The sequence below is a fragment of the Equus asinus genome, chromosome 22 (genome assembly GCF_041296235.1).
Source record: "Equus asinus isolate D_3611 breed Donkey chromosome 22, EquAss-T2T_v2, whole genome shotgun sequence".
NCBI classification, from domain to species: domain Eukaryota; kingdom Metazoa; phylum Chordata; class Mammalia; order Perissodactyla; family Equidae; genus Equus; species Equus asinus.
This window is the reverse complement of record NC_091811.1, coordinates 59,415,178-59,432,837: the sequence shown is the minus strand read 5'-3', so window position 1 is coordinate 59,432,837 and position 17,660 is coordinate 59,415,178. Positions and strand designations below refer to the sequence as shown.

The window sequence follows — 17,660 nt, the reverse complement described above, 5'->3', positions numbered from 1 at the left end:
CTTCCTGTCCATGCCACCTTCACAGCTCGCCTGGATTATCTCACCTGGATTCCTGCTGCCCTCCGCCATCCCCCTCCCCACCCTCTCCTGGTTGCCATCTGCCACACACCCTGCTCTCCTCCTCCTGTTTGCCTCAGCACAGCTGGGCAGACCAACCTTCTCCTTTGGAGTTTTACCAAAAGCCAAAGGAAAATGAAAAGGACTTTACTATTGAAAGTACAAAATGATTAAATCTAGCGAGATTTCCAGAACTCAGTTTTCTGATGATAAGACTCCACTCCCATCAAATCAAAGGTAACCCTCCTGCCCCAGCTTCCCTCCCCACCCTCGCATCCTAACAGATTCTACTGTAGCTTCTGAGCAGCTCTGGGGATTCCTTCCAAGACTCTTGCCTCCAGGTACCATCTAGTTTCTTCAGAACTCAGGAGCTGGTTTATTATAAGTCACTGAGCACTTACTGTGGGCCAGGGACTGTGCTAAGAGCATGACACACACTATCTCCTTCAATCCTCATACCCACGCTACGAGGCCAGCACAATTATCCACAATTTACCTATGAGGACACAGCATGTGAAAAGTTATTTTCGGCCCTACTGATAGTCAATGGAGGGCGAGGATTTGAACCCAGCGTTCTGGCTACAGCTGCACTTGAGGCAGTGTCTCAGACCTTGCACAGGTGAAGCCTCCCTCCCCTTAAGATACACTGATGATCTGGGGAAGCAGGGTTTTACAAGGCTACCCATTTACGTTTCTAAATCAGACAATCTAAGCAGAACATGCACAGTAGGCACTGGTCTGCACTCGGCAAGGAGAAGGTCATCTCACACAGCTTCCTTCCTCAATGGAATGCCTCACTCTCCACTCTTGGAGACGTGGGAGTTGCCCTCCATCTATCCACGAGACAGTGGAAAGTCTTCCACAGAAAAGCTGTACACCACAGAGATGGGGAGCAAGAGAAGGAAGAGGGGAGGGGAAGGACCCATGTCTGCATTAGGCATGACGAAGAGATGGCGACACCCACCCAGGCGCACCTACCCTTGGCATACTAGGAAGCTGGCGTGCGGGCCTGGCCACGGGTAGAGGGCTTTTCTAGGCAATGGTGAAGTGGGATGTCCAGGTGGGGAGGGGGTGTGGGCCACAGGCTGTAGGGAGAGAGGCCAGAGGTCAGCAGAAGGAGGACCCCCAGGTGGGGTAATTCCATGGTGTGCACATCAGCTTTCAGGATGTAAAAGGCAAGAAGAGAAGGAAGATAAATGGACAGAGGAGGAAAAGGAGGGACCACAGTTCTGCAAGTGTCTCCGTCCTGGCCAGGCCAGTGGGCTTGTTCCTCTGTCCTTGGCTCTTCCTGTACACCCACCCCCATGAGACCACCTGGGAGGTGGGAGCACAGAACACATCAGTGTGCCCTCCACCCAGATGAGAACCTCAAGCCTCAGCCCTACTTCAGCAGCCACCTCACCTACCCTCTAAAAGAAAAAAAAAGATTGATGGTCCAGTTCTTTATTTAGAAACCTGATTGTTCAAAAACCTGGTGGGTGGGTCTGCAGGCCACCCTGGCCACTGGGATTGTGTCAGAGGTGGTGGGCAACTTTCTCCCACTTCCTCAGCAACAGAGGGGAAGGTGCCTCCACTCGGAGGCAGACTGCAGGGAACAGTGTGGGAAGGGAGAGGAGCAGGGAACCCCAGGCCAGACCAAGGGAGGGGTAAGGTGACTAGGGGCAGCAGTAGGGCAGGTGTGGGGGCCTGCTGGCCTGCCCCTCTCCTTGCTCTCTCTGCTTTCCTCCAGTCAAAAGATATCACCAACTCTCCGGGGGGGGGGAGGGGAGAGGAACCAGCAAGTTAGGGGCCGGTAACAAGGGAAGCCAGGGAGGAAAGGAGAGAGAGGTGGGGGAGAAGCCCGGACAGCAAAAGGGGGGGGAGGGGGGCAGGGGCTGTGACAGGTGGAGGGAAGGGAGGGGGCACGAGGGCAGCACGCACCCCAGCCCCTCACACCCCGAGGTGGGGCCCCCACCCCAGGCCCCTCACACCCTGAGGTGGGGCCCCAAAGTCCACAGCTGGCTCTACTCTGCTGTTTTGCCTTCAAGACGGGGCTGGGGTGGCGGGGTAGGGAGGAGGCAGGGCCAGTCAAGGAAGACTCTGGACTCCTTGGCCAGCGGAGGGTGTGGTGGTCTCAGAAGTCAAACTCGTCCAGGTCCCCGGTGCCCTCCCCACCCGGAGAGCCCCACACCCGGCGGTAATTGCTCTCCAGCTCTTTCTGCCGCTGCCGCTCCTTCTGCGCCTCTTCGGCTCCCTGCACCTGGGGGTGGAGAGGGTGGGCGGGGTGAGCGCGCGAGGATCCAGCACTGCCGTGGGGAGGGCGGGCCCGGCACAACACACACTTCACGCTTCTTCCCGGGCTCCTGCTGGTGCCGGTCACCCGGCGGCCAGGACCACCAGCCTCATCTCACAGATGAGGAAACTGAAGCTCCGAAAGTGGCCAGGCTGGCACGTGCCTGGGTGACTCTAAACCCCCCTCTCAACAGCACAGTGTGTTGCAGTGGGAGTGGGGGGCTGGAGGTGGAGGATTTGGGGGTAGGGCACCTCTCACCAAGATATTGAAGAAAATCTCCTTGAGGTTTTTCGTGTCCTCATCAGTCAGCCAGCGTGCATCGTCCTCAGACCCTTCATTCCCTGGTCGGACAATTTTGATCTCAATTTTCCCTGGAAAGGAGTGGGATGGGCAGTGAGAGGAAAGGCAGGGTGGGCGCCTCAGTGCAGGTCCTCTGCCCCCCAGGTCCCCAGCCCCTCCACTTCAGGAAGCAAGCCCTTCCAACAGCTCTTAAGCCAGCCCCGCCCTCCAGGGCCCACCTTCCGCCGTGAGTCCCTCCCTCTCCAGCAGCTCTTTCACCAGCCCCTCGATTTGTTTCAGCTGCGGGTTTTCCCGTTTCATCTCGAGGACAGTCAGATCCTGATTGGGGCCTCCGTGACGGAGCTTGGTGACCCGGACCCGGACTCTGTGCTCAGGATCCTCCTCTTAGAGGGGGAGACACACAGGGAGACACAAAGTGGAGCCGTGACTCCAGGGTTAGGGGCTGTGATGGTCACCTCTCCCTAAGCCATCAACTGGAATAACGGGCAGTTATTCCACCTCAAACTCGTATCTGAACCAGGGCTCAAAATAAATTAGCGCCCCCTCCCAATTCCAGCCTGTAAAGCTCCCTCCACCAACTGCAGCCTCCCTTGTTCCCTCTCGACCCAACAATTCTGCCCAGCACCTACAGGAAAATGACTGTGTTCTCTGAAGCAAAGATCAGGCCACCTGGGCCTACAGAGAAGTTCATTTTAAGAAGCAGGTTGGAAAACTGTGGTTTGGCACTCCACACGTTGGTACTCGAGAGACATTTCAATGTGTATCGAGATAGTGGGATAGAAGGTTTGAAATTGGCACATTCCATTTGGAATGTCTGATCTCCACTCCCACAGGACCCTGTGGAACGGGGACACGGGGAGGTGCAAGAAGAAGGGATAACTTCATCTGTCCCCGCAATTGGCTTAGGAGCCACTGGGCTGCCTATGCACACTTGGCCAGCCGGGTCCTCGCCCGGTGCGAGTCCTAACTGTTGACAGGCTGCATCCTCCACAGACATGTGGTCTTCAGCACACAGGCTCACAGTCACTCAGTTACTATCTACTGACCACCCCCTATGTGCTGGGCATCCAGGAGCAAGACAGACATCCTTTAAAAGCTGCTTCCCAAAAGGATGAATAGGAGGTAACCAGGCAAAGGGATGGAGGCAGCCGGAAGAAGGCAGGAGAGAGAACAGTGTTCCGGAAAGAAGGAAGAGAGTGAGCGCTCTCTCGGAAGGGAAAGAACAGGATCCGCCAGCTGAGGGCTGGAGACAAAGGCCTGGGCCACTCCCTCCCGTCTGACACTCTCACCTGCTGGTTGGGGTGTGGGGGGAGGCTTTCTGGGGACAACCCTCCTTTTCCTGTGCCTCTTCACCAGCTCCGGGCTCTGTTTTTCCTCCAGTCTTTTGATGAGTTTGTTGAGAGTGGACGTCAGGGCCAGCATTGCCCGATCACGCTCTGACTCCTTCTTCAGCCCGTCTGGGTCCAGCTCCTTCTCCGTCTGGAATGCCCAAGGGGGGGTGGACAGTCAGGGGTCTGGGGAGGGAAGGCCAGTGGTCCACGCTTACAGGAGAGTTGTATCTAAGTGTCACCCCTCTCTCTGATCCCCCTTCCCCACCGTCCCCCCTTTTAACTCAGTCAACAGCTGCCACTTCAGAGTGCCCCATCCTGTGCCCCAGCTGTGCTAGGTGTTGCCCTTTGCCCTCTCGCAGCCCCTCGGCCTGTCTTGCCCCGCAGGAGCAGGCCGCTGCAGAAGCCTGAGGGCTGAGAGCTGTGCTCACCTCCTGGATGATGTTCTCCAGCTCCCGCTCCATGCCAGCCTTCACCTCGGAACGGAGCCGCTCTCGGTCTGACGGGAGCAGGATCCCTTCCAGTTCCTTCTCAAATTCTCCCAGTAACTGCCGTTCATCCTCATCTTCGTCTTCATCCTCGTCATCCTCTTCCTCTTCTTCCACCTCATTCTGATGTTCTCTGTCACCCTTTTCCTTCACCTCCGGTTCCCTCTGAGGGACTTCTGCAGCATCATCTGCAGGCTGCTCCTGGCCTGCGTTTGGCTTCCCCTGGGTGGATGGGGGCCAAGAGAAAGAGGTAGATAGTGGGGGTGTCAGCAGAGACACGTGGCTGGGGGCAGACAAACAGCGGCTGGATGTGGGAGAGACTCAGGAGAAGTAAAGGAAGGGCACCGGCTCTGCTGGGCCCGGCTCAGGGTGGCTCTCCACATGGTGGTTCCAGCCCTCCCTGGAGTAGGACCCATACCTTTTTTGTTCCACCTTTCAGCTCCTCTATCAATCGAATCAGGTCCGCAGGACTCCGAATGACTTTGACCTGCACATTGTTCTGAAAATCTGAGGTGAAAGAATAGGAATGGAGCCATTGTCTCCTAAATTCTACTTTGACTTCCTAAGGAGAGAGGTCGAGGAGACCAGGGAAGGACATGGTCCCTGCCCCCGGGAGCTACCTGTCTGGCAAGAACAATTGGGGCCAACATGCCCCCCCAGGGAGCACTGTGCTAAGGCGCACTCCCAGGTGAGAGAGAGGAGGATGCTAACGCACTGCTGCGTGCCCTGCTCTTTCAGGCGCTGCCGAGCCCTTCTGGCGATCACTCCCATTTTCAGGACCACAGAGGAGATTCTGGGGCCAAGGGCCCCTCTTCCCTGGATCCTGTCCTCCCGCTTCCACAAATAGAAACCACTTGTGATCTCTACTCAGTTCCAGGCATTCTGCTGTGAACTCCAGATTCCTTCTCACTTAATCTCACAACAGCCCTCCAAGGTAGGGGTCATTACCCACATGTTACAGGCGAGGAAACTGAGGGCAAGTGAAATCGTCCAAGATGACCGAGTCAGCAAGTGGTGGAACCACTGTGTTCTGCTGCCACCCCAAAATAGAACTGTTGTCTACAAAGAGTACCAATTCCTGTAGAAGTGAGTTCACTGCTGGACTGGCTGCCCAACCTCCCTCCCTCCCAGTGTTCAGGTCAACCCCAGCCCCCCAGCCCCCACCGTGCCAACCTGAAAATACATGCCATCAGTAAAGGAGCCGTGGGGAGTTCACTCACCATCAGGAGAGCCTGGAGCTGGGTCTGCTGCCTCAAGGCTTGGTTCCTGCTCCTGAGGAGGAGAAAAGGGCAGAGTCAAGGATGCAAGCTTGTTTATGCCTCCCATATGCTTGTTTTTTTAAAGATTGGCACCTGAGCTAACATCTGTTGCCAATCTTCTTTTTTTTTCTTCTTCTTCTTCTCCCCAAAGCCCCCCAGTGCATAGTTGTATATTCTAGTTGTGGGTCCTTCTAGTTGTGGTACGTGGGATGCCGCCTCAGCATGGCTTAATGAGTGGTGCCATGTCCGTGCCCAGGATCTGAACCGGCGAAACCCTAGGCTGCCAAAGCGGAGTGCACAAACTTAACCATTTGGCCACAGGGCCGGCGCCCCTCCCATACTCTTAAGGCAATGGTTCTGGGTGTCTCCTTGCAGCCCTAGATAGATGTAGGTCCTCTCACAATGACCTCAGCTCGAGTGGCCCTCTATCCCAAAGCCCAGGTTCAGCCTCATCAGAGAAACGGCTAGGAAGCTGGCTCTCACCTCAGCCTGTGCCTCCTCCCCTCCCGGGGCCTGGTCCTCTGGCTCGTGAAGGATCTTCCAGAAATCTGATTCCTTACTGTCATCCTTGGTTGGGCCTGCACCTGGGATACAGAGAACAGGGAGGAATCTGAAAGGAGGGGAGAAACAGAAGGGAGCAAACAGAATGGGGTACCTGCGCCTCCTCTCTTACTAAGGGGTTTGGGCCCATAGTACTTTTTCACACCACCCCCGACAGTTGGTACAGGACAACAGGCTGGGGAAGGGAAGAAATGGAGACAAGTTTCATGGAACAGGTAAAACAAGCTCCTACCTGCTCTCTTTGGGGGCACCATCCCCGGCTTGGTCTCCCTCCACATTTGTGGGTCCGGGTCTGGCAGCTCCTCCATGATTTTCTCTCCATACTGCTTTGAGTCTACTGAAAAACAGTGTGCAGGCAGGAGAGGGGCACATCCCTCCGGGCTCTTCACGCTCTGCCTTCTGCTGTCCCTCCCCACGTCTCTCCTTCCTCCCCTTGCTCTTTTAATTACTCACCAGCTTGCCTCTGAATGTAGGCCATGTACTCCTCAGGCTGCAGGGCTGGGTGACAGAGAATGGCCTGGGGAGCAGCGCTGGGTGGGGGCCGCAGGAGAGGGTGGGGGCAGAGCCGAGGAGTCCGAATGGTCAACACATAAGAGCAGGACAAGGGCTCATCCACACGATCAATGTAGTCCCCAGAAATACCAGCACCCTCGTCACAGAGGAACTGCCAGGACAGAGAGGACAAATAAATGGTAATTACCACCAATGATTACCTTTAGTTCTTGGGAGCAGCTGCCTTCTGCTAAGCACTCATCGTGTGTCAGACACTGTGCATACATTGTGCATATGGCACTTGACATACAGTAGCTCATTTAATTATCACGAACAGCCAGTGAAGGAGGTATTAGTATCTCAACTCTGTGGCTCCAGAAACTCAGGTTTCATGCAATTAAGGGGCTCGTTCAGGGTAACCAGCTGGTAAGTGGTAAAAACAGGAATTGAGCCCAGGCAGCTTAACTGTAGGTAACCAGTCCATTTCTGTTTCACATTCTTGCTTTACATAAATACAGGAGGTATAGACTAAGACATATTTGAGATATATATATATATATATATACACACACACACTTATCTTACTTGAAATATATATATTTTTTTCTTTGTGTGTGCATACAATAAAAAAATTTCAAGTAGATCTAAGGTCCTTGTATTATTCAGAGAGAGAGTGAAGACATCAATTAATGTTAGCCTTTGATAAATAAGTATGCACCCCTGCAATTTCTGAAGTAATTATTAAAAGTAAAAGAGAGAGAGGTCCCACTTCTGGAATGGCGGCATGAGGAGTTCTGCAGACCCGCTCCCTGTGAAATTCCATAGGGAAAGTTTTTTTAAAACACAAACATTTAAAATTTCTGGAAATTTTCCTAAGGACATACAGCAAATTAAGAAACATCTATTCAAGAAAATCTACTAAATCTTGAACAGTGAAAGTTTATGCCCCCAACTACCACCCCACAGCTCACTTAGACAGATGCTCCACTCCAAGTGAGTGTGGCTAAAGAAAAAGTGGGGTTTCCTATGCCTTCAGCATCCAGTCAAGATACACGGTATTTCACCAGGAGGGGCAGGCCACCAATATTTCTCAGCGCTCCCCAGTTCCAAGCTGCAGAGACTAAATTCTTAGTGAATGTGGTCAGGAGACTGAGGACTCCCTTCCTCCACCCAGCCCCTCTCACAGGGCAGAGGCTATACCTCAGGTACAGCAGGATAAGAATATTGGAGCCCTGATCGCCCTCACCCCACATTACTAACAGGGTGGGGGCTTCAGAACAGAGATGCAAACTGAGAGGACCAGAGCCTATCAGCCCTGCCCAGCTCCCTGCTCCTTAAACAAGAGTGTCACTCTGAGAGACCCAGATCACTGTCCCTGACACCAGCTCCAGAGCAGGGGCTTAGGGATTCTGCCCAGGGGGAGAGGCAGTCCATAAGAACGGAGAGCTCCAAAGCTCGCTCCAAAAGAACAGACTTTATGTGAAACAGAGTATGGGAAGTTCAAGCCTAAGAGAACTCTAAAAAAAATGGAGATTAAGCTAGAAAAGAGGCTGGTAGCTCCATTAGAACAACAACCTAAACCACAGGCCAGCCAGTTTAACAGAAAGAACCAAGGAAAGAGACAGCATTTAAGAGCTCTCCTGAGGGCAGAACAAACCTAAAATATTTGCATCAAAAACAACCCCTAAAGAAAAAAAAAAAAGAAGATGGGGCCGGCCCCGTGGCCGAGTGGTTAAGTTTGTGCGCTCCGCTTCAGCAGCCCGGGGTTTTGCTGGTTCGGATCCTGGGCATGGACATTGCACTGCTTGTCAGGCCATGTTGAGGTGGTGTCCCACATGCCACAACTAGAAGGACCCACAACTAAGATATACAACTATGTACTGGGGGGATTTGGGGAGAAAAAGCAGAAAAGGAAAAAAAACCAAAACCTATAAAGGGGCCCAAATTTAATTAGATTTAACTATGGAGCAACTTATGCCCCACATGTCAAAAACCATAGAGCAATCAGCTGGCAATTAGTTGAGCCTAACAGCTGGGTGTGATACCAGCAGAGGCAAATAGCTTAAGTGATCAGGAAAAGAGACAGTCCAAGAGAGCCCTGCTGAAAACACTGCCATGGAGGGTGAGTGTGTGCATGCCCAAGACAGCATCCTCAGAGGAGTGACATCTGAGGCTTCACAATGCAGGGGAAATAGACTTCACTAAAATAGGCCAGACAAGTCACTCAAGAGATAAACAGGGAAACAACAAAAACAAGCTTTGTGGTGGAGAGCAGGAGTTAGTATCCAGAATTGCTACCATATATTACCTAAAATGTCCAGTTTAAAAAAAAATATCATGAGATATGCAAAGAAACAGTTAAGTGTGATCCATACACAGGAAAAAAAGCAGGCAACAGAAAATGCCTGTAAGAGGGCAGAGATGTCAGATTTCATAGAAAAACACTTTAATCATTACAAATGTGTTCAAAGAACTAACAATTTAAATCATACAAAGTATGTTCTCTGACCATAACTGAATGACATTAGGGTTCAATAATATAAAAACATTTGGGAAATTCACAAATATGTGGAAATTAAACAAAACATTCCTAAGTAACCAAAGAAGAAATCACAAGAAAATTAGAAAATACTTTGAAATGAATGACAATAAAGACACAACATATCAAAACTTATGGGATGCAGCTAAAATAGTGCTTAGAGGAAAATTTTTACCTGTGAAAGACAATATTAAAAAAGAAGAAAGATCTCAAATCAATAACCTAACCTTCCCCTTTAAGAAACTAGAAAAATAAAAGCAAACTAAACCCAAAGCAAGCAAAGGGAAGTAAATAATATAGATTAGAACAAAAATCAATCATATAGAGAATAGAAAAGCAATAGAGAAAACCAATGTAACTAAAAGTTGATTTTTTAAAAGATCAATAAAAATGGCAAAACTTTAGCTGACTGACCAAGAGAAAAAGAGAAGACTCAAATTAGTACAATTGGGAATGAAAGAGGGGACATTACTACCAACCTTACAGAAATAGAAAGGATCATAAAGGAATACTATGAACACCTAAATTCCAACAAATCAGATAACTTAGATGAAATGGACAAATTTCTAGAAAGACACAAACTACCAAAAGTGACTCAAGAAGAAATAGACAATCTGAATAGACTTATAACAAGGAAAGTGATTGAATTATAATAAAAAAAACTACCTACATAGAAAAGCCTGGGCCAGACAGGTCTACTGGTGAATTCTACCAAACATTTAAAAAATAATAAATACCAATCCTTCTCAAACTCTTCCAAAAAATACAAGAGGAAGGAACACTTTCAACTAATTTTATGAGGCCAGTATTACCCTTATACCAAATCCAGACAAAGATATCACAAGAAAAGGAAACCACAAGCCAAAATCTCTCATGAATATGGAGCCCCAAATCCCCAAATACTGCTAGTTAAGTGAATTCAGCAACATATAAAAAGGATTACGCACCATGACCAAGTGGGATTTATTCCAGGAGTAGAAGGTTGGGTTAACATAAAAAAATCAATTCATATAGCTAATACATCCTATCAATAGAATAAAGGACAAAAGACAAATGATCATGTCAATGGATGCAGAAAAAGCGTTTGACAAAATTCAGCAACTCTTCATGATCAAAATAGAGGGGAACTTCATCAACCTAATAAAAGGCATTTATGAAAAATCCACAGTTAACATTATACCTAATGGTGAAAAATTTAATGGTTTCCCCCTAAGATCAGAAAAAAGACAAGGAGGTCTGCTCATGCCACTTCTTTTCAACATATTACTGGAGGTTCTGACAAGGGTAATTAGGCAAGAAAATGAAATAAAAGGCATCTATATTAGAAAAAGTAAAACTATCTTTGTTTACAAGATGACCTGATCTTATATATAGAAAATCCTGAGGAATCCACTAAAAAAAAAAAAAACTATTAGAACTAATAATGAGTTCAATAAGATTGCAGGATACAAGAATCAATTGTATTTCTGTCCACTTGCAATGAGCAATCCAAAAATAAAATTAAGAAAATAATTCAATTCGCAATAGCATCAAAAAGAATAAAATAATTGGGAATAAATGTAGCAAAATAAGTATAAAACATACTCTGGAAACTACAAAACAGTGCTGAAAGAAATTAAAGACTTAAATAAACGGAAAGACATCCAAGTTCATAGATTACAGGACTTAATATTGTTAAGATAGCAATACTCCCCAAATTGATCTTTAGATTCAATGCAATCCCCATCAGAATTCCAGCTGCCTTCTTTGCAGAAATTAACAAACTGATCCTAAAATTCATATGAAAATTTAAGGGACTCCAAATAGACAAACAACACTGAAAAAGAATAACAGGGGCCAGCCCAATGGCACAGTGGTTAAGTGGTTAACTGCTTCGGCGGCCTGGGGTTCGCCGGTTCAGATCCCGGGTGCGGACATGGCACCACTCGGCAAGCCATGCTGTGGTAGGTGTCCCACATACAAAGTGGAGGAAGATGGGCACTGTTGTTAGCTCAAGGCCAGTCTTCCTCAGCAAAAAGAGGAGGATTGGCAGCAGATGTTAGCTCAGGGCTAATATTCCTCAAAAGAAAAAGAACAAAATTGGAGGATTTACACTTTCAGATTTCAAAACTTGCTACCAAAGCTACAATAATCAAGACAGTTTGATACCGACATAAGGATAGATATATAGACCAATGAAATAGTATTGAGAGCCCAGAAATTAATCTTCATTTTTATCATCACTTGATTTTCAACAAGGTTATCAAGATAATTCAATGGGAATAGTCTTTTCAACAAATGATGCTGGGTCAAGTGGATATCTACATGCAAAAGAATGAAGCTAGACTCCTACCTCCTACCATATACAAAAATTAACTCCAAATGGATCAAAGACCTAAATGTAAAACTATAAAACTCTTAGAAGGAAACATAGGGGTAAGTCTTCATGGCCTTAGATGAGGCAACAGTGTATTAGATATGACATCAAAAGCACGAGTAACAAAAGAAAAAAAATAAATTGGAATTCATCAAAATTCAAAGCTTTTGTGCTGCAAAGGATACCATCAAGAATGTGAAACGACAACCCATAGAATGAGAGAAGATATTTGCAAATCATATATCTGATAAGGGACTTATGTCCAGAATACATAAAGAAATTTTACAACTCAATAATAAAAAGAGGGGGCTGGCCCTGTGGCCGAGTGGTTAAGTTCGCGCACTCCGCTGCCGGCGGCCCAGTGTTTCGTTGGTTTGAATCCTGGGCGCAGACATGGCACTGCTCATCAGACCACGCTGAGGCAGCGTCCCACATGCCACAACTAGAAGGACCCACAACGAAGAATATACAACTACGTACCGGGGGGCTTTGGAGAGAAAAAGGAAAAAATAAAATCTTTAAAAAAAATAAATAAATAAAAAGACAAATAACACAATTTTTAAATGGGCAAAAGATCTGAATACTCATTTCTCCAAAGAAGATAGACAAATTGCTAATAGGCACATGAAAAGATGCTGCACATCATTAATCTTGAGGGAAATGCAAATCAAAACCACAACTAGATGCCACTTCACATTTACCAGGAAGGCTATAGTCAAAAAGATAAAAACAAGCATTGATGAGGATGTGGAGAAATTGAAATTTTCATATACTACTGGTAGGAGTGTAAGGTGGTGCTACTCCGTTGGTAAAAGTCTGGCAGTTCCTCAAAAGGTTAAACATGGAATTACCATATGATCCAGCAATTCTACTCCTTGGTACATATCAAGAGAAATGAAGACATGTCCACACAAAAACTTGTTCACAAATGTTAAAAGCAGCATTGTTCATAACAGCCAAAAAGTGCAAACAACGCAAATGTTCACCAACTGATGAACAGATGAGTGGAACGTGGAATACTGTTTGGCAATAAAATGTAACGAAGTAGTGGTACATGCTACACACGGATGGTCCTTGAAAACACGGTAAGTGAAGGAAGCCAGACACAAAAGGTCACACACTGTATGATTCCATTTCCAGGAAATGTCTAGAATAGGCAGCTCTATAGGGACAGAAAGATGAGAGGTTGTCTAGAGTGGAGGGCGGGGTCGAGGGGGGTGGGATGGAGTAACTGCTAAAGGGCAGGGACTTCCACGGTGATGACAGGGTCCTAAAATTAATCGTGGTGATGGCTGCACAACTCTGTGAATATACCAAAACCACTGAATTGCACCCTGAATTGCATGGCATGTGAATTATATCTTGATAAAGCTGTTATTTTAAACAAGTAAAAGAAAGAAACAGAATGCCTAACTTTCTACTCAGATGAGAGAAAAGGTGGTGTGATTAATGCAAAATGGAACAAAATAAAAGCAAGAAAGGAGAGAAAGGAAACAGAACAGGTGGAACACAAGAAAGCATAAAATAAAATGTTAGACATAAATCCAAACATGTACGTAAAATCCAAACATGTACGTATAGAATAAAAGGTTAAAATTTTTAAAAATATAACTATATGCTGTTTGAAGAACACACTTAAAACATAAGAATATAGAAAGGATAAAAGCAAAAGAATGGCAAAATACAGTAAACAACTCAATGAAACTTTAAGTAAAAAAACTACTAAGATAAAGGTCAATTCATAATGTTAAAACGTTCAATTGATGAGGAAGATAACGATTTAAATTGTATGTCATTCTTTATCTTCCTTATTGTCTGTCTCTCCCAAGTGGAGTAGGAATTTTTGTCTGTTTTGTTCACTGAAATATCCCCAGCAACTAGGACAGTGCCTGGCACATAGACGCACTTATTAAACATTTGTTGAATAAATTAATACATAGCCCCAAGATATATAAAGCAACAACTGAGAGAATAATAATGAATAAATTGAAAGAATAATAAGGAATAAGAGACAAATCCATAATTATAGCAGGAGACAAATCAGTAAGGACACAAAAAATTTAAGCAGCACAATTAACAATCACGACCTAAAAGACATACAGAACCACTGTCCCTAACCATAGAGTGTACGTTATTTTCAAGCACAAAGAAACATTCACAGAAACCGACATATGCTGGGCCATAAACAAGTCTCAACAAATTGAAAAGGACTCAAATTAAATGGCACAACCATAAAACAACCTGTATAATTATGAGATATAAAAGACAATCAGGGCAACTTGAAAATATTGAATATTTGATGATATTAGGAATTACTGTTAATTTTTTAGTGTGACATGCTATTGTGGTTATGTTTTAAAAAGAGCTCTAATGTTTTAGGGATAAATAAATATAGAAATATTTATGGACGAAATGATATGATGTCTGTAATTTGCTTCCAAATAATCTGGGAGTGGAGGGTGCAGTGCAAGAAGGTGGGCAGGGGACAGATGACATGGGACTGGCCACATCTGTTGAAGACAGATGAAACAAAAGGGGTTATAGGACAATTATCTCTGATATCATAGGTTTTAAATTTTCCATAATAAAACTTTTAAAAAGATGGTCCTTCAATATACAGAACTTGAGTCCAGGAATTATACTTTTAAGATAGATTTACACATGTACATATGTATAATGTGATAATCTTCTGTAATAACAAAAAATTCGGGGATAAAACTATTTTAATCAGTACAGTAATGGTGACAAAATGACGGAACATTCATACGATGGAATATTCTGCAGATGTAAAAGCAAAGAATAAAGCTCTAGATGTAGCGCCATCAAAAGATCTCTAAGAATTACTGTTGAAAACTATAAAAACGAGGTGCAGAACATATGTCTAATATACTGTATATGGTATGTAAAAAAAGAGAACAGGAAATAAGCATCTCCAGTCCTAATTGCTTGTAAACGCACAAAGAAAGGCTGGAAAGACACACGAAAATCTCAGAGCAAGGTTACCTACGGGATGGGGGAGGGGACGGCACCACAGGCACTGAGCAGATGGCAGATAAGTGTGGGAGGGAGAATTTTCATTGTACACCTTTCTATACTTTCTGGGTTTTGAATCATGGGAAAGTATTATCCATTTAAAATTAGATAAAAAAATTTAGAGTAGCCATAAAAAACTTGTGAGAAATATCTAAAGTAGTACTTGGAGAGAACTTTACAAGAGATGGATTATAAAAGAAGAAAAGCTAAAAAAGAATGAGTCATGCATTCATTTCAAGAAGTTGAAGAAAGAACAGCAAAATAAACCCAAAAAAAGGAGAAGGAAGGAAAATAAAGATTACAGTTCAAATTAATAAAACAGAAAACAAATAGAATAGAGAAGCTCAACAGAGCCAAAAGTGGGTCCTTTGAAAAGACTAATAACATCAACCAACCTCTCGTGAGATTGGCCAACAAGAAAAGAGTGAGGCAAAAATAACCCATGAGGAATGAAAACAGGAACCTAATTACAGATGCTACAGAGATTAAAAAGATAATAGAAGGGTATCATGAACAACTTTATGATCTGAAAAATCACATGACCTAGACAAATTCTTAAAAAAATAACTTACTAAAACTGACCCAACTAGAAACAGAAAACTGTGAATGTTCCTAAAATTACTAAAGAAAATGAATCAGTAGTTTAAAATCTTCCCACAAAGAAAACAGACTAAGACGATTTTACAGGTAAATTCTAGCAAACACTCAAGGAATAAAAAACTGCAATTTTATACATTCATCAGAGTATAGAAAAAGTGAGAACATTTTTGAACTTACTTTTGGGGGTTAGCATAACCTTGTTACCAAAACATGATAAGGACAGTACCAGAAGGAAAAATTATAGGTCAATATCTCTCAGGAGACATATACAAGAGTCCTTTTAGGGGACTGCCTCGTGGCTGAGTGGTTAAGTTCTCGTGCTCCGCTTCGGCGGCCCCGGGGTTTCACTGGTTCAGTTCCTGGGCGTGGACATGGCGCTGCTCATCAGGCCATGCTGAGGCGGCGTCCCACATGCCACAACTAGAAGGACCCACAACTAAAATGTACAACTATGTACTGGGGGGATTGGGGGAGAAAAAGCAAGAAAAAAAAAAGAGTCCTTTTAAAAAGTAGCAAACTAGGGGCTGGCCCCGTGGCTGAGTCGTTAAGTTCGCACAGTCCGCTGCAGGCGGCCCAGTGTTTCGTCGGTTCGAATCCTGGGCGTGGACATGGCACTGCTCATCAAAACCACGCTGAGGCAGCGTCCCACATGCCACAACTAGAAGGACCCACAACTAAGAATATACAACTATGTACCAGGGGGCTTTGGGGAGAAAAAGGAAAAAATAAAATCTTAACAAAAAAAAGTAGCAAACTGAATCCAGCAAGCTATAAAAGAGGGAGAGTCAAGGATAATACATATGACCAAACTGGGTTCCTCTCAGGAATGCAAACTTGGCTTAACATTAGAAAATCAATAAATCATTTCATTTTCAAATGAAAGTTTGGCTTAATATTAGCATATCAATTAAGGACATTAGTTTAAATCCATTTCATAGTAATCCATGAATACTTGAAAAGATCAATCATTAGGAATCAGTGAAATGCACATTAAATTCATCATGAGATACCATTACACACCCAATAAGCTAGTAAAAATTGATAATATCAAATATTGGGAACTCATACATTACAATAAGAATGTAAATGGCAACAAAAACTTTGGGAAATATTCTGCATTGCCAAATAAAGTGGACATGGGTTCGCCTTCATATGCTATGACCCAGCAATGGTACTCCTGGGTGGAATTCTCCCTAAAGAAATTCTTGCACATCATATTAGGAGGTACATACAAGAATGGTGTTCATAGCAGCAGTTTTCGGTAATAGAAAAATAGAAACGATCCAAATGTCCTTGAAAAGTAATTTAGATGGATAGAGGATGCTGAACTATACAAAGGATAACGAGCTATGGACGCAGGTAAGTGAGAGCACTGCAGCTACAGCCAGCGACACGGATGAATCTCACAAACATAACACTGACCAAGAGAAACAAGTCCCAGGAGACTTCCGTATACATACTCAGGATGCTTTCATCCAATACGATGCCATTTGTATCAAGTTCAGAAAAAGGCTAAATTAAATGAGATGCATACACAGATGGTAAAACTCTAAAGAAAAGCTCAGGACTTATCCTCCTAAAGTCAGGAGAGTAGTCACCTCTGTGGTGAAGGGACAGAGAAGCACGTGGTGTACAGGGGCACGGAGGGGCTTTCAAGGTACTGTCAGTGTCCATCCAGAACCTGAGGTCATTAGACTGTATTTCCTTTTTAGTCCTTACACAATACACATATGTTTTATACAGTTTCATGTATTGTGATGTGTGTCACAAAAATTTTTTAAGTGTGATTAGGAAGAAATGGTCTCAATATTAAGGCATAAGAGGAATAATTTACCATAAAGATATCACAATTCTGAATTTATATGTACCTAACAGCCTCAAAATATATGAAGGAAAAATTAACAAACTTGCCAAATCAACCATCACAGTGAAAAGTTTAACACACCCCTTTCAATAACTGGTTGGCCACCTGGACAAAAAGTTAGTAGAAAATTTGACCAACACGATTAGAGTCTTGAAATGAATAATTAGAGAAAACATACGTTTTCAAGCAGATACAGACCATTTTTTAAAGTTCACTACAAAGAAAGTCTCAACAATCACCAAAAGAACCATTGACACAATGGCATAAAATCAGAAATCAATAGCAGTCATATAAAAACAATAAAAATAAAACACATTTGCTTAAAAATATAATAAGCGTAATTCTAAGTAAGTTCTGAATCAAAGCCCAAATCACAATGAAAATGGAAACATCTCATGGAAACTTGAGGGATGCAATCAACATGGTCCTCAGGGGTGACATGGATCAGGAAGGAGACAGTGAGGGAAGCACCCCACACAGGAAGTTAGAAGAATAGTTACAACTCCTATCA

At 44.7% G+C, this 17,660-nt stretch overlaps 1 protein-coding gene across 4 annotated transcripts in view; it reads right to left on the bottom strand.

The window, feature by feature from the left end:
- Window positions 1–1,484: 1,484 nt before the first annotated feature.
- Window positions 1,485–17,660, bottom strand: part of OS9 (OS9 endoplasmic reticulum lectin) — a 30,239-nt gene continuing 14,063 nt past the window's right edge. Inside the window, exons 6-15 of one of the 4 annotated variants that reach the window (XM_014844027.3) lie at window positions 6,719–6,929; window positions 6,498–6,602; window positions 6,188–6,288; window positions 5,666–5,717; window positions 4,864–4,952; window positions 4,389–4,667; window positions 3,919–4,108; window positions 2,848–3,012; window positions 2,588–2,700; window positions 1,485–2,296 (exon numbers count right to left, since the gene is read on the bottom strand). In XM_014844027.3, the coding sequence (XP_014699513.1) occupies window positions 2,171–2,296; window positions 2,588–2,700; window positions 2,848–3,012; window positions 3,919–4,108; window positions 4,389–4,667; window positions 4,864–4,952; window positions 5,666–5,717; window positions 6,188–6,288; window positions 6,498–6,602; window positions 6,719–6,929 (1,431 nt within the window). In that variant the 3' untranslated portion in view covers window positions 1,485–2,170. The remainder of the gene's footprint in view (window positions 2,297–2,587; window positions 2,701–2,847; window positions 3,013–3,918; window positions 4,109–4,388; window positions 4,668–4,863; window positions 4,953–5,665; window positions 5,718–6,187; window positions 6,289–6,497; window positions 6,603–6,718; window positions 6,930–17,660) is intronic. The other 3 variants (XM_014844028.3, XM_014844030.3, XM_014844029.3) reach the window with 3 other exon arrangements.